Source organism: Eleutherodactylus coqui, chromosome 4, assembly GCF_035609145.1.
Source record: "Eleutherodactylus coqui strain aEleCoq1 chromosome 4, aEleCoq1.hap1, whole genome shotgun sequence".
Taxonomy (NCBI): domain Eukaryota; kingdom Metazoa; phylum Chordata; class Amphibia; order Anura; family Eleutherodactylidae; genus Eleutherodactylus; species Eleutherodactylus coqui.
The window spans coordinates 170,242,787-170,260,318 of record NC_089840.1 but is presented as its reverse complement, the minus strand read 5'-3'; the positions used below and the strand labels follow the sequence as shown (position 1 = coordinate 170,260,318).

Here is a 17,532-nt window from a genome sequence, read left to right as displayed (position 1 = left end):
GGGTGAAATCTGCTGCAGCTCTGCACTAAAATCTGCAGCAAATCAGCAATCTGTGAGTGCACCCTTAGGGCTTATTCAGAATACTGTATATCGGCTGGGTTTTCACGCCTGGCTGATATACGGCACCCCTCTCTGCAGGGGGAGGAGGCTGGAAGAGCCAGGAGCAGTGCTCTGAGCTCCCGCCCCTCAGCACTATTTGCAATGAGAGGAGGCGTGTGGGGGAGGAGCTAAGTTTCACAACAAAACAATGGAAGTAACTCCGCGATCCTCCACCGCGGCTGACCGCCTCTTCCCTGAAGTGATGTGAGGCGATTTTGAAACAACAATGTCTCACATCTGCAGCTAAATCGCATGTTGACAAGCACAAAATCAGGTCGTGATTTCACACTTTGTGTGGGAAGTTAGCCTAAGGGCTCTTTCACATGGCCAGCCAGTGTTGTAAAGATGCATGAAAAGGCGCACAAATCTAACGTTTGTGCACCCGTTCAGACAGCACAGCCCCGCTGCATATACACCAAGGCCGCAATGCTGTGGGTCCACCTCCTATCTCCTCCCCTCAGGCTGTTTGCAATGGGAGGGGGAGGAAGGGGTGGGGCTAAGCCCCACCTCTTGTCTGCAGCCAGCAATGGGATTGGGCAGGGCTTAGCTCTGACCCCATCCCCTCCCATTGCAAAGAGCCGGAGGGGAGGAGAGAGGAGAAGAGAAGGGGAAGGGAGTTTAGCAGTTATGCTGCTAAACTCCCTCCCACCTCCCTTCTCCAGACATTGTCATTGGCTCCAATAGGAGCCCATGCAGCGGCCGGCGTATTCCAGCTGGAAAGATAGTTCCAGGACTATATTCCGGCATGGCGCTATATTGGCCCGGCTGGGCGCTTTTACGCCGTGGGAATACGGCCATGTGATCTGATGCATTGCAATCCATTGCATCAGATCTTAGCGTATATCGGTCAGACACAATGATTTTTGGAGGATTTTCATCTCCACTTTTCAAAAGCCACAACTTTTTTTATTTTTCCGTTGACATGAGGGCTTGTTTTTTGCGTGGTGAACTGTACTTTTTATTGGTACCATTTTTTACATAGAAAATATTGGTTTACAATGCGTCAGTGCACAGGGGTGTATCTCCGCAGCATAAAGGCGCCCGGCCGGGTGCCCCAACGCTGGCAGCGGCAGCTGCATTGACTCCCATAGGAGTTTTGCAATGGGAGGGGCGGGATGGGGCGGAGGTAAGCCCCGCCCATTGCAAACAGCTGCAAAGGGCGGAGAGGGGCAGGACCTCAGCACACTAGCTCCTGCACCGTCCCCCCCTACTCCCCTTGCAGAGAGCCAACAAGGGGGAGGGAAAGAGAAGAAACCTTAGCTCTGCTAAGCTGTCTGTCCCCGCCCAACAGCATATATGCCGCCCCGTGCATCATACAGTAGCGTATATTGGCCAGATGATATACGCTTGTGTGAATAAGCCCTAAATGACACAATACACTTTTTCTGCGGGTCAGTACAATTACAATACCAAAATGTTTTTTTTTTCGTTGGAAATTTTTTTTCCCCTAATCGCTACATTCAAAGCCCTATAACTTTCTTATTCTTCAATGGACAGAGCTCTGTCAGAGCTTGTTTTTTGCATTAAAAGCTGTAGTTATTATGGGTACCATTTTGGGGTACATATGTCTTTTTTTGATCACCTTTATTGCGTTTTTTTGGGGAGGCAAAATGAAAAAAATAAGCATTTTGCCCCATTTTTTTAGAGTTTTTTTTAACGCTTTTTGTCGTGCAGGATAAAAAGTGTGTTCAATTTGTTGTGCGAGTCATCACAGATGCGATTTTTAAATTTAAATATTTTTTTTATACTAATAGGTGGAAAAGCACGAAAAAAGGTTTTTCACCTTTTTTTTTAATTTTATTTTTTATTTTTACACAATTTTGATCTTTTTTTTTTACACTCTTTATGTCTCTGAAGGGGACCTGATCCATAGCACCTATGATCTCTTCGGTCCTGCAACGCCTTATAGCTTCTAATAGCGATAATAGACACTGGCAATGCAGGAAGCCTGTATCTGGCGTCCTGTTGCCATGGCAACCTGACTGCACTCCGCAATTAGATTGTGGAAGTCCGATGATGTCACAGAGGGAGCGCGCTTCCTCTGTGAGCCCTTTGCATGCCGCGATGTACATAGATTGTGGCATGCAAGGGGCTAACAGCGGGGGTCCCGATGCACCCCTGCTGTTGCAGTGGGAGGCCAGCTATCGGTAACAACTGGCTCCCAATGCCGGATAGCACAGTATCTCTTCTGATATCGTGCTATCTACAGGGCGTAAAAGTACGTCCTGTTGTGTTAAGTACCCCTGTGCCAGGGCGAACAGTTACGCCCTGTGGCGGTAACGGGCAACCAAATAACTATGCATAAATATATTAGGGGGCCATACAAGGATCTCTCCCATGATCTGTTTATACCCAGGACTGGGACGGTAATAAGAGTGCATCCTCTACATCTAGAGGAACGAAGGTTTCATCACCAACACAGAAGGGGGATCTTTACTGTTAGATCAGTGAGACTGTGGAACTCTCTGCCTGAGGACGTGGTGATGGCAAAATCCATAGAGGAGTTTAAGAGGGGACTAGATGTCTTTCTAGAGCACTACGATATTACAGGATATAGATATTAAATAACCAGTGAGGTTGTCGATCCGGGGATCTTCCATCTGCCGGACTTGGAGTCAGGTAGGATCTTTTCAAACATTGATCCAGAGATTATTCTGAATGCCATTATGGAGTCAGGAAGGAATTTTTTCCCCCCGAATGGGGTAAATTGTATTCTGCCTTATTGGGGTTGTTTTGCCTTTCTCTAGATCAACAAGGGGGGTGGAAACAGGCTGAACTGGATAGGCCTAACATACTATGTTACTATGTTACGTGTGCAACACTCAGATAATGTATCAAACATCGTTCATGTGCAAATATGCTGTGGCGAGTCCCGATCTTAATTTGCGTATTTAAAGCCATGCACATCGGGGCCTGCTGAGTGAACATTAAAAAATACGCAGAAGAGATGGCAAGCAACAATCGGCAGAAATCCTTGGAATGGAAAAACAATCAGAAGATTTGGCTTTCAGTACCATCTCTATGCTGACGACACCTGGTTATACACCTCCCCCCCGTGACATCACAGCAACATTTCTCCAGAACAGCACTGGTTGCCTGTCTGCTGTCTTTAACACTATGTCCTCTCTCTACCTAAAACTGAACCTCTCAAAAACTGATCTTCTCCTGTTTCAGTCCTCCGCTAACCGACCTCATCCTGACATCTCCATCTCAGTGTGTGGCACTACCATAACTCTCAGACAGTACGCCCGCTGTCTTGGGGTTACATTCGACTCCGATCTCTCCTTTACCCCCTACATCCAATCTCTCGCCAGAACATGTCAGCCACACCTAAAGAACATCGCTAGAATATGCCGTTTTCTCACCGTGGACACGTTAAAAATGCTCACTGTTGCCCTCATCCACCCTCGGCTCAATCACTGCAACTCACTGCTGATTGGCCTCCCCAGCGCCAGACTCTCCTCTCTCTTATCCATCCTGAATGCGGCAGCCAGACTCATCTTTCTGTTCAGCCGCTACTCGGACGCCTCTGCCCTGTGCCGGTCACTGCACTGGCTGCTTGTCATATACAGAATTCAATTTAAACTTACCACCCTCATCCATAAAGCCCTCCACAGCACTGCGCCGCCCTACATTGCTTCCCTCATCTCAATTCCCCACCCAGCCTGCACCCTCCGCTATGCTAAAGAAATTTGACTAAGTGCCTTTTTAATTCGAACCTCTCATTCCCGTCTCCAAGACTTCTCCAGAGCAGCACCAGTCCTCTGGAACGTGCTACCCAAAACTATCCAGGGAATCCCTGACACTCAAATCTTCAGGCGTGCTCTAAAAATGCACATCTTCAGAGAGGCATACCATATTCCCTAAACCAAACCTGCTGTACTCCACCTGATAACATGCTCCCAGTCCTACAGATTGCCATCCCTGCTAGCCATAAACAACCGCCACCTGTAGTCCCACTGATTCAGCCACTATATGGCTCAATTTGACTATTGTCAATGTGTAAAGCATCCCTCACTTTCCATCTCGCCATGCCGTCCACATCTCCGGCCCCTTTACCTCCTGTACCACCCCATTATGTGTAGTATGTAAGCTCATTGGAGCAGGACCCTCACCCCTACTGTTTTCATCAATTGATTACTTCATGTGACCATGGTTTTGTTAGTATTCCCCCTGTCTTGTAAGTGCTGCGGAATATGTTGGAACTGTATAAATAAAGATTATAATAATTATATGCATGATCCTTTGTGTCCCATTTGACTGCTCCAACTCTGATCTCACAGGAGTAGAAAGTTATATGCAAATGAATACTCAGAAGTAATTCCTTGTTAGATAAGTTTGCTGTATTGGGGATAGTCTATGTCTTTTTAAAGTTGGGGTTCCCAGAACTGGACACAGTATTCCAGATGTGGTCTAACCAAGGAAGAGTAGAGGGGAATAATTACCTCACATGATCTAGTGTCTATGTTTCTCTTAATACATCCCAGAATTGTGTTTGCCTTTTTTGCTGCTGCCTCACACTGTTGACTCATGTTCAGTCTATGATCTATTAGTATACCCAAGTTTTTTTCACATGTGCTGCTTAGCACAATTCCTCCCATTCTCTTTTGATGATAACTTTCTTGATATCTTGGATGACTTTTTATCTCTATTTTGCTGTCTTGTATGCATATCTACTTTTTATCACTTTAAGTAAACTTTATTTATATTTAGCCTGTGTATGTGAACCTATTTGTCACCATAAGACACCATGCCAATTACATGAATATTATTTGTGTCAGATATTTATAATGTACTTTGCCTCTGTTCATTGATATTAGGGAATTAATTACTCTTTCACAGGGAGAAGCTGTCAGCTGTAGAAACAACATAAAAACACTCAAGACATATTATGAAATATTAAACTCACGGGAAATTAGAGCATGATATACAAAAGTCACTCATGAAATGTCAGAATTAATAACTCACATGGGTGTTAATTGTAACAAATATTAAATCTAAAAGCTATTTAGTTTACATTGTTAGGCACTATTCTGTGTTTAAACCCTGCAGGTAAATTTGCTCTGCTATCTATAGGAAAGAAAGAACTGAGAAAGGTAGAAAGAATATTAAATAGTATATACATATTAGAATCAGAATAGAGCTCTTTGAAAGAAAAACAAACACCCTCCCAGACAATTAAAAGTTTACTATATTGTTAATTGTAGGAATGTTTGTAGGACGGATGGATAGCTCTGCTTACATGGCTCTATGCAATTAAAATCTGTATCAGAAATGTACCAATTGAGTTGTTTCTTAACACGCTGTCACCATGTTGATTGGGTCATGTGCATCTTTGTGGGTTAAAGCAGAGACATGGCTATGCTTTAATCCCCAAAGTTGGCAAGTTTTTGGCAAGGTTGGCACCCCCAATGGTATGGCAAGGGTTTAGCTATGGAAGTGCAGTGGGTAGCGGTCACGCTTGGGGCAAGGTTCCTGAGGTAGCTTTATAAAGGGCCTTGTTGGAAACTGTCCTTTGTATTATGCCTCTGGCGTGTGTAGAAATTACAGTCACAACTCAGTACAGACGCTTGGAAGGGCCCAATGCCCTAACTCCCTACTACATGAGAATAACAGCATTACAATAAATGGGGGGCACAGTTGACATATCATTAAATTTCTCAACACTAATAAAAAGAATTATATCCTCTGAAATTACTACAATTCAGTATATATCTACGATCAGCAGGGGTCCAAGACTTTAATCTCAGGATTGGTGGGGATCCTGGCATATTCCAGAGTTTGCTGAATGGGAAAACTGCTTTAATGTTAAGCCGTCCCACAGGGGTGAATATTTCACTTGAAGCGTATATAGCTATATATTTTATGTAGGATGAAAGTCATTTCCGATTCTGGTGTATCTTGACAAGAGAGCACTCTTTGTATGCCACTCTCTGTTTTTGCACTTTGAATTTTAACTAATCACTTAATAAGAAGTGAATTGCAAACAAACATACAGATACTGCATATGAAGCATTTCATGAAGAGCCTGAAAATCCTTACAAATAAATAGTAGGTTTGAATTCGGCAATGAGCTGAAGTAATGAGCAGTGATTGTTGTCTTGTGTAAGCTAGCTGTGTTTTCCGCTTGTTTATACTCAATATTGAAATATATGATTTTTTTAGTGAAAGGGTTAAGATAATAACATCTTATCTCTGGATCTTCTTTTGCCATATATCCTTAAAAGTCCCATTAATAGAGTGTTGCTACAGCCAAACAAGAGCTCCAAGAAGCCATCACTATAATGGATGGATCTGTCTCTTCATGAATAGCTGCAGAGTAATTAAATGTGTCTCTCCTCCAGCAGAACTGCATCAAATCCCCATGCCTTTCATCTCAGCCTCTGACATCTCCCGAGACTCAGCCTCTTTACAATAAACACTACCATTGATGCATTTGGTGAATGTGTCTACAGATCAATGAAGTCCAGGTACGCTGCAGACGAGTGTCTTGTTGTGAGTCAGGTTGAAATTAAAATGACTGTGTTGTGATGAAAAGCTTTATGTTTTTATGGAGCTGTAACAGAGCACCAGCAATAAAAGATTTCCATGACACTTGATTGATTCAATGTCCGGAGGTGAGAGATAGTGTGCTGAATCAAATCTATGCTTTATGTTGAATCACTAAGCAATTTGCAAATAAAAGATGGCCAAAAAGCTGAACTGTTGCAATTGCAGATCACAGTAACTAATTCTTCTTCCAGAGTCTCCCGTATGTCTGTCGCCAAGATGTTAGTTTTTCTCACCCGCGGCTTCCTTTTTCTGCAACAGCTGTATGCGCAGTCTTTTCCACCTCAGCCCCAATAATATAACTATTTTAGGTCTTATGTTCCCGTATCCACTCCCTGACTGGTACTCATTAATAATCTTGTCACTGGGTTGTCACAATTCTATTTCGTCTGCCTCTGCCTGCAAGGTTGGCGCATAAGGCTGGCCATACACATGATCGCTGTCAGTTAAATGATCATTCAGATTACAGTTGTCTACGCTCAGCAAAAACATGTTTATTGAAGAGGGGGACAAAAGAATTATTGAAATGAACATGTACAATTCCTGTTACTCGGATGGGTTTAGTCATGGGGTAATCAGGAAGCCCCCAAACACATTATATTGCTGGAAGCATCCATCAACAATACTTTACTATATATGGGCAGCCTATGGCAAAGAATGTGGAATGAACGCAACATCTGTGATTGCAAATGGATATTGGATTCTCAAGCTGAAAGGGAGTCTGTCGACTTGAACATACTGTCTAAACTGCAGGTATCATGTTATAGAGCGGGAGGAGCCAAGTAGACTGACATATAGTTTATGGGGAAAGATTCATCAGAACTTGTTTTATTCATTTATACCTCTGCACATTCAGAACTGAGCAGTCCTTTGCACTCGCACGTTATTGTATCTGAATTTCGTCATTTGGGGTGTGATGTCTGATCACACACTAAGGGGAATCTGTGGGATATGTCCTTTTTACTAGTTTGTAAATATAATAAGATTTTTATCCATATTATAGTGTGGTACACATTTCTTCTGCTTGGTATTTATCTTGTTGCATTCCTCTGGATCAACACTGGGGCGTAATAGGTTGAACTAGATGAACATATGTCTTTTTCAGCCTTAAATACTATGTTACTATGTTGTGTAACCATCTTATAGGTTTGGACATTTGACTATATTTTTGGTCAAATGTCCCACTAATTTCTTGGTTTAATAATTGCTAGTGATATTGTCTGGGGTCCTAATACTGTCGGTGGACTATTTGCTTATTTTAGAGCTGTTTTGTGGCAGTAATTACTACCAGGGCACAAGACTGTTCTTTGTATGTGACACTATAATTTTTGAGGCACTATCTGTATGACAATATTTTTGGGGGGACTATAGTTATGTCACTATCTCTCACAGTACTGCATTTTGGGGTACTGGAAAGCACAGTACAAAAGATAGTAGCAGGAAGACACCGTTAGAGCAGCAGGTTGACATTGTTCGCGCACCAACATGGGCAGTCTTCATTGAGAAGGTAGAGGGGAATGATGGAAAAGATAAAACACTATTAAGTGAGGCATGGCTGGAAGAAGTATTTATGACAATCTGGGCTAAATAGAGAAGAAAAGGAAGGAGAACATCTACAATCAGAGGAGACGTTATTGGTTGGTCATTGGTGTAACTATTGTGAATTATGACTGTGACTTTGTCTGATCAGTGGTGTAGCGGCATACTCTTTATATGCCCTGTAGGACTAATTTACATAAAAAAGTAATGTCTATCCTGGGACAGTGATTTTTAAGACCTGAGCAACGTCTCTGACAACTTTATCCCCATTCATCTTGTGGTTCTGTCACAGCTTGGTACAAAGTGGATCTCAGGGCTCTCCCAAGTTACAACAGCAGATCTTTTCCTAACTCTACATTGCACACAGGCGTAAGAAATTCGGCCAAGTAAAAAAAGAAAAAACATGTGCACACACCTATTCAAATGAATGGCTGCTATTTCTGTCCGAATCTCAGATAGAAATATCGTCCATGTGCAAGTAGCCTAAGGTTGTCTACCCTCAATTTAGACTACTTTGTTCACAAGAATAAGCATGATAAAAGTTTAACCATAATAGTTTGTCCTAGCAGGATTAATTCAATTAGAAACTAAAAAAGCCATGCTAAACCTGTAATTGTACGTCATCGTTAACAAATGCTCAAGGTTATATTTTACTCTTTGTTTGCCATTGTGCAAGATGTTGAATATCCCAATGTTTAACAATGTTACAATAGAATAAGTCCTGCTTATTATGAATTACAGCAACTGTCTGCTTCCATGTATGTCCTGGAAAATCAGAGCTGTCCACATTTGTTTAAATAACACGGTGGATAAATTCATATGAAGAAAACCTCTCCATCCAGAAAGTTTAACTACTTCAATCTGATCTAGCCCACACAGGCAGTCCGAGCAGCCTAGGACTTTCTGTATTATACAGTACCTAATTAAATGGAAGTGATATGATAGATTACCAAGACATGAGGAAGTGATGCTGATTTGTATGGCCTTTATAGTGCTAGATTCACTATTGATTATAGACACATAGGGTAAAATCTATATTTTAGCTGTGAAGCAAATTTTCAAAAATTCCAGAAATTAAAGGTATTATGAAAGGTGTTATGAAAGGTGCACAGCTAGCTATGGGAATAAATAGAGCAGCCATAACCACCTTATCCTGTCCTGTCTTTCTGAGATTTCCTTGCATCTCTATATTCCAAGATGGCCGCTGCAGCCCTGCCAATATGCAGCTTAAGGCCTCCTTCCCACGAACGGATTTCCGCCGCGTAATTCGCGGCGAAAATCCGCTGCGTTGCACGCAGCTATTAGGTTCTATTGAACCTAATAGCTCCATGCTCACGATGCGTAATTCCACCGCGGAATTACGCACCGCGATTTCTCCCGTCCTCACCCGCAGCATGCTCTATTTTCTGCGGGTGAGGACGGGCTGTACGCACTGACGGCTTCCATTGCAGTCAATGGAAGCCGTCCATTCACGCTATCTCCCGCTGTAACCAGCGGGAGATAGCGTGAAAAAACGCTTTCCCGCCCACCGCCGAGCGTCATATGACGCCAAATGACGCGGTCCGGCCGCGTCACGTGACACGGCTGGTGACGCGAGAGCGGTGGGCGGTGACGAGCGGTGACGAGCGGTGACGCGGCGGTGGTGGGCGGGGAAGCGATTTCACGCTATCTCCCGCAGGTAAGTATAGGGGCTCTGGGGGGCGCCGTGACGGGCTTCACAGCGGAATATTACGCTGCGGAGCCCGTCACGCTCGTGGGAAGGAGGCCTAAAACTACATTCCATACAATAAAGAGAAAAAAATCATCCCTTGGTCGCTCCTATTGGGCGAGCCCAACCGGTAGCGCTGGAATGTCTACAGGACGTATCCAGGGCAGCCTGTGAGTAAAAACTTCTGAAGTGTCTGGAGAAAGTAATGATTTTAGGGCCACAGACACAAAATCAACAGCAGAACCATATTGCAAACTTCAATAACATTTGATTAGCATTTATTTGACAGCATCTTTGTATAACCAAAATACCCCTTTAATCAGAGCTGTATTAATACTTGGCACTGCCCTGGGCACTGGGGCTCAATACACCCTCATTTGGCAACTATGCCATGAAGTTCTAATTTATGACCTGTTCAAAGAGTCAGTGTACTCAAGAAGTTATTTACACACTGCCGAGTGCCCAAAGTTCTACTTATGCAACAGCTTCTATCCACAACGTCGTGACTGAATTCAATAAATAATGTGTCCAGTTAGGCCGGCGCCACCCAAACGGATCGTATTCCACATGCAGGAGCTCGCAACGCAATCCGTCCCTGTCTCCAGCTCACGACTTTGATTTCCTGTATTATAGATTACTGTGGCAGCTCGCTGTCAGTCATGCTTAGTACAGATTTTTTTTTTAAATCCTTTGTCTTTCCTACGCCGTCGCTAGGCGATGACGCGAGTTGGACAACTTCCATTAACTTCAATGGAAGCTGTCCATGTGGAATCCGCATAAAAAAAGAATCTGCTGCGATTTTTTTCTCCGCTCACAGAAAAATCAATTTTGCATAGCATGGTTTGAACGGTATTTGCTGCGGATCCTCGATTCGGACACCGACCACGCAAATGCAATGCAAATCCGTTCATGTGCAGCTGGGCTTAAACTACTGGGACTTTAACTACTGATGATCTGTCCTCAGGATAAGCCATCAACAGGAGCTGCCAAAGCTTGACAAAGACCCTTGTGGTCGAAACTTCGCGGCTGGGCTCATGCTATTAGTTGAAATAAAAGTCTGTGGACTATATCACTCTGCTGTTTGGAGTGCTGCCTCTACCTACAACTATCGGGGCTACATTTTGGAACCTGGGATTCGGTTTCTCAAGGCGTGCACCCATCCTTATGTCCGATATTTCCTACCGATTACATCAGGTGTGGTGAGTGCTGCTGACCATATTCTATTGACTTGTATGCTGTAACAGGAGCTTGCTGTTCAGGATCCCTGCCAATCAAATAATCGTTTGGCCCGCTGTCAGGGCAGTGGACTGAGCATTGTCATCGTTGGTCAGTGTCGGAAGTGTAATAACCAAGTAAAAGAAGGATCAGGCAGCAAATTTCTGGTGCTTAAAGACTTTTATGCATAAGCATATCTTTACATACACCTCACGGTCACAAAAGATGGCGACGTTTCAACCCCATGTAACCGGGTCTTTGTCAAGCTTGTGTAATAACCGGCTTCACTCAGTCGAAATCAAAGAGAGCACTGCTTCCTATTATACTACCAGGGGACACCATGGCTGCCAGCTGGATATCAATGCTACAGACCTGGATATTGCTTGACCAAGGTCAGAAAACTAAAGACCATTTTTCATATATGTAGACTCCTCATAGGCACTGAGTATACATAACATAGTTATGGCAACGGTTATCAGTTCTAGTTCTCCAACATCGCTCACATGGATGCCTCTCATTGGATTTCTGGCTGATTTCACTGAAAGCAGCAGAATCTTATGACAAAAGGATCGCTTGATATGTTTGGACACTGTTTTAGTTTACCTATTTCTTAGGATGGCTAAAAAGAACAAAGTTTGTTATGGTGTTAGCCAGTGGAACAAAATATTACTGCTCTTAATAAGAGAAACAAAGTAATCACGCAGCTATGATACCTTTAATGGCTAACAAGTAAAGTGATGATGTTAACAGCGCAAGCTTTTGGGCCACTTAGGCCTCTTTGTTAAGGCTTGAAGAATCTTGTGTTGTTAATATCATTTTATTTGTTAGCCATTAAAAGGTATCATAGCTACAAGATTACTTTGTGTCTCTTATTGAGAGCAGCAACATTTAGGATGACTTCACAAAACGCACTGCTACCTTTTAAGCTAAGAAATGCACATACAAGTTAAAAGACTAGAGGCGCAGCACTTGAACTCATTACATTTTCAAGCTCCACTTGAGTTAGTAGATGATACTATACAGAGCCCAACAAAGGCTTTCCAAGGTTTTCTTCCAAAAACATGTTTTTCTCCTGCCAAATATTAATCTGTTCACGTTCATACATATAATAATTTGGAGTCAGAACATTAGAGCCACAGATTGGGGCAGTCATCTAAACTACTATGAAGCCAGCTGGATAACACTGGATGCAATACCACAATGGTCCAAGACCCTAGAGGCGAATGAGTTATTGTTCTGGAAGCAGAGGTGTTTGCTGGGACAGCAAGAGGAAGTGTGTGTGCAAACAGAAGGCTAAAGCCAAAATGCTTGTGTGCAGAGGCAAAATGGTACAGCAGATACCTACTGCAGTGTGCCAGGACAATTTGTCATGCCGTAGAATGACATCCAACCACAAAACAGTATTGCCATATTGCAGCGAGGACAGCCACAGATTAAAGAGATGGTCCTGACTCAGCACAGACGTGTCATAAGAGGATCAGCTACTATGTTAAATAGCCTAAGATGGGGAGGCAAACTCTGATAAAAAGTAGTAAAGAAACATATTTGGATTTGCCTGTGACACTTGTAGTTTAGTCGCAAGAATCCTACATGGTTGTGCTCTTTGCACTGTTGTATTGTTCCAGAGAAGCCTCACTCAAGAAAATATGGAGTAATCGTTGTTTCCGTCCTCCTGTATCACTGAACAGTACAATACAAATATCTGAATAGCTATAAATATTCCTGAACGAATGAAATCTATACATAAGATGTATCACCCCACAGACTGCATTATCATTTGCAAGTAACTCCTATGTCTGTACATTTAACAAATCTTATAATGTTGCCAATCTGCAACTGCAGCTCTCAGCCAGCTCTCCCTGAAGCCTAGTCTGCGCCATTCAATTAGCTTGAAAGCATCTACAATGTGTGATGTGTTTAATCAAATCTCAGCTCAATTTTCTTCCTGTGACACACTTAGAAGTCAGAAGCTGTTGCAGAGTTTTAGTTTAATATTTTTCCTTGACTAGCTTTTCCATATATGAGATACATTATAGGCTCCATCTCTAAAGATCAGTCTTTCATTGCAGAAGTGAGATGGGCCTCAGCAATAAGTCCATTTAAATTCAAGGCTACTAGTGCTACACTGGACACTTACATAGTGCCTGAGGCTGAAAAAAGACTTTTCCATCTAGTTCAGCCTATTACCCTGCAGTGTTGATCCAGAATAGGGCTGCCTACACACAGGCGTCCGCCCCTGGATTTTGCAGCAAATACCAGCCATAGCAAAGTGCTTTTTCAAGCACATGAGCGGAAATCAATTGCAATTTTCCGTAAGCAGCATGCTCTCTTTCAGTCCGGTGTCCGCATTGACAGCTTCCATTGAAGTCAATGGAGGCGGTCCAACCCACGGCCCGTCTGCAATTAACACTGCGGACTGGTCACGGATTCTACATCATCGTCTAGCGACGGCGCAGGAACATCTGTCCTGTGCATGCCGACAGCGAGCCGTCCGGAACTTACACAGCACAGATAATGAAGATGACTGACGGGTACGCGGGGTCACCGGCCAGGCACAGGGTCGGATTCCAATGCAGGATCGTGCATTTGGAATCCGACCTGGTCGTATGCAGATGGTCTTAGCTTCATACAGAAAAAAATTCCTTCCTGACTCCAATTCTGGCAATCGGAATAATCCCCGGATCACCGATGCTTCTGAGTAATTAGTGATATAACATGTAATATTGTAACGCTCTAAAAAGGCGCATCTTATACTCTTTTATTGAATTCGCCATCACCCCTCCCCAAGTCACTGTTCTTACAGTAAAGAACCCCCTTCTATGTTGGTGTAGAAACATTCTTTCCTCTAGATGCATTTTTTTAGCTTTTAACCCCCAATAAAACTAAAAAACTGGAAAAAAAAGTCAGTGAAAAAAGATATTAAAAAATACAGAAAAAAAAAACACTGAAGAAATAATTTTAGTAGCTGAAGTAAAATAAATAGGGTGGTAAAACCACCACATGGGTAAAATCCCTAAAGAGTGCCTGGTCCTTCAGGTACAAAACAGCCTGGTCCGTAAGGGGTTAAAGGGGTTGTCCCGCGCCGAAACGGGTTTTTTTTTTTTTTTAACCCCCCCCCCCCCCCCCCGTTCGGCGCGAGACAACCCCGATGCAGGGGTTAAAAAAACAACCCGCACAGCGCTTACCTGAATCCCGGCGGTCCGGCGTCTTCATACTTACCTGCTGAAGATGGCCGCCGGGATCCTCTGTCTCCGTGGACCGCAGGGCTTCTGTGCGGTCCATTGCCGATTCCAGCCTCCTGATTGGCTGGAATCGGCACGTGACGGGGCGGAGCTACACGGAGCCGGCATTCTACACGAGCGGCCCCATAGAAGACTGCAGAAGACCCGGACTGCGCAAGCGCGGCTAATTTGGCCATCGGAGGGCGAAAATTAGTCGGCTCCATGGGAACGAGGACGCCAGCAACGGAGCAGGTAAGTATAAAACTTTTTATAACTTCTGTATGGCTCATAATTAATGCACAATGTACATTACAAAGTGCATTATTATGGCCATACAGAAGTGTATAGACCCACTTGCTGCCGCGGGACAACCCCTTTAAATTATCTCCTAATCAATATGTAAAATTCCAAAAGTATTACAATTACATTCATGTAAAGATAAAGTATGTTCTGACATGTTATGTTCGGTATAACCATGAGACGCAGTCCATCGGTGCTTATGTATCCGTTCTCTCAGAGTACGAACAGTCCGTCCAACATGGTCACAGCATATATACAGATCTCTATATACGCTCTATATATATTTTGACCATACAAACACACAAGACCTAGTAAAGCAGCTAATAAAGATCAGTCCAAGCAGAATTATACTGCTTTGCCCACAGCAGACTGAATACATATATAATGCCCACAACAATATAAAGATAAGTATGCATACCAGGTTAGGTAAATATAACATTGGGAAAGGAAGAGATTGTGTACACACTGACTGCAGATCTGAGAGCAGTGTGAGTGCAGGGAGCTGAGCCTGTGAGGACAGCCCCTCTACTACGTCCTAATGACCCAAGTGCTAGGAAAGATGAATGCCTAACAACAGGCAGTAGATTGCAGAGGGGCTGCACTTCAGCTTTGATGTACAGTGGTAAAAAAAAAAAATATATATATATATATATATATATAAAGACCGATGAGACACACGTGCTTTTAAATGTGTATATCTTGTCTGAAATGTTAGGTACAGTTTAAGCTCCAAGCTACCTTACAGCAGCAAAGCACAATGTGACATGGTGGGCACAGGAAAGGATACTGATAAGTAGGTAATTATGATGCCAAGGTTACTTTCATCTGCTCCTGTCTTGATGTAGGGAAATGTCACATTAGCATTTACAGGAAGAATATTGTGGGGATTCCTGTGTGAGTAAAAGGCACTAAGAATTATTACAGAGATATAATAAAATGGATATTTGTTTGGAGGAATCAGAACAATAACATTATCTTTAATAGGTTCAGAAGTTTGCAGGGATGTCCAATCCGCAGCCCAGGAAGGCTATGAATGTGGCTCAACACAAAATCGTAAATGTACTTAAAACATTATGTGACTAGGCTTGTGGGAGTGGGGGCCCCATGTAGGCTGAATCTGAAGGAGCTGAGGCTGCAGGCAGCACCTGGATGCAGTAGGATGTGAGCTTATGCTCACAGACAGGCTCATACAGATGGCGAGGCAGCGGATGGCACTTACAGCTCTATGTCTGACTCACTCAATCACTCTGGGTCCAGCAGGTGGCGATGACTCTCCATCCTGTCCTCCCTGACAGCTCCTATTCAGGGGGTAAGTACAAGAGACAGTGGTGTCACCGTGGACAGGCTGGTGGCCACGACCTGCATGTACGCCCAGACACATTTCTGTGTTAAGGCTTGCATGCAAAAGCAGGTGATGACTCTGGTCTGGAGTCCATATGGACTGATAGCAGGGGTAATTTGGAGAGTGATGGGGGTTGTTTGGAATCACAGTGGAGGATCATCCAATCATAGAGTTGGAAGAGACCTCCAGGGTCATTGGGTCCAACCCCATACTCAATGCAGGATCACTAAATCATCCCAGACAGATGTCTGTCCAGCCTCTGTTGGGGGGATGATGGGGGTTGATTTGAGAACAGTGGAGGTTGTGTGGAGGACGATGAGAGTTGTGTGGAGGACTGTGGAGAATGATGGAGGTTGTGTGGAAGACAATGGTGGTTGTTTGGAGGACTGTGGAAGATGCTGGGGGATTGCTTGGAGGAATGGACCTTTGGAGGCACAGACAACAGGAGTTATGTGGAGGACAATGGGAGATTTGTGGAAGACTTTAGAGCAGGATGGGAGATTGTTTAGAGGCACAGACCTTTTTTTTGCTTATCAGCTTTTCTTAGTGTTTGTGTATTTAATGTGCGGCCAAAGACAACGCTTCTTCCAGTGTGGCCAAGAGACTCCAAAAGGTGTCTTAATGAAATTCTTGCCAGGCAATACACAGATGAGGAGTGTTACGCATCACTAGTGATTTCCAAATCCTTTTGCTATTGCATCCAACAATAAATATGTGCAGCTTTAATCTTGCACAATGCATACATTCACAGTGTTAATTCATGGATACTCACTTGGATGAGTCGATGAAATATATCACCAGAGCCCCGATGCTCAGAGCAAAGACAGTCACTACCTGCGCCAAAGAAACAACAGTGTTAATATTCATGAGCCTTAAACAGAGGCAAATTTTAAAAACTGACATATCAATACACAAAGCAATGTCTAAATTATGTGTTATATATAAACATACCTAAAGAAAGTTTAATTTGAAAAAATAGGTTTTGAAAATAAAAGTTGCTTAAGGATAGAGCAACATGACCAGAAGGGGAATGAGGCGGCACAGATACAGCACAAGGACAACATATAATGTAGACAGTTCATACCAACACATATATATGTATAAAGTACATCAGGCATCATAGGCAACTTTAAGGTCAGACTAGTGAATGTATATATGAAAATAGAATAAATAAGCATTAATATTAACCATGGATGCTTTAATTGTCATGTAGTTACCATACTGACCAATACATCCATATTGTATCCACGTAAAAAATCAGTAAAGACAAGAAAGTATACCCAGCTTTATCAGATTCCACCCTAAGGGCTTTTACCCACTAGTGTTTTTTTAACGCTGCACTATCTCTGCGTTTTTTTTCAATGGGACTTTCTAATGTTAAAATCGCAAAAGCACAAACTTGCGATTTTTGTGCGATGCGATTTTAACATTAGAAAGTCCCATTGAATAAAACGCAGCAATATTGCAGCGTTAAAAAAAAAACGCTAGTGGGTAAAAGCCCTTATAGAGTAAATTCACAAAATGTAATTGTTCTCAAAATGCTAAGAAATGGAAATACA

General features: G+C 43.1%; 1 protein-coding gene across 2 annotated transcripts in view; it reads right to left on the bottom strand.

The window, feature by feature from the left end:
* KCNMA1 (potassium calcium-activated channel subfamily M alpha 1) overlaps nt 1-17,532 on the bottom strand; it is a 466,431-nt gene that overhangs the window by 252,783 nt on the left and 196,116 nt on the right. For both annotated transcript variants that reach the window (XM_066600372.1, XM_066600373.1), the window contains exon 3: nt 16,746-16,807. In XM_066600372.1, the coding sequence (XP_066456469.1) occupies nt 16,746-16,807 (62 nt within the window). The remainder of the gene's footprint in view (nt 1-16,745; nt 16,808-17,532) is intronic.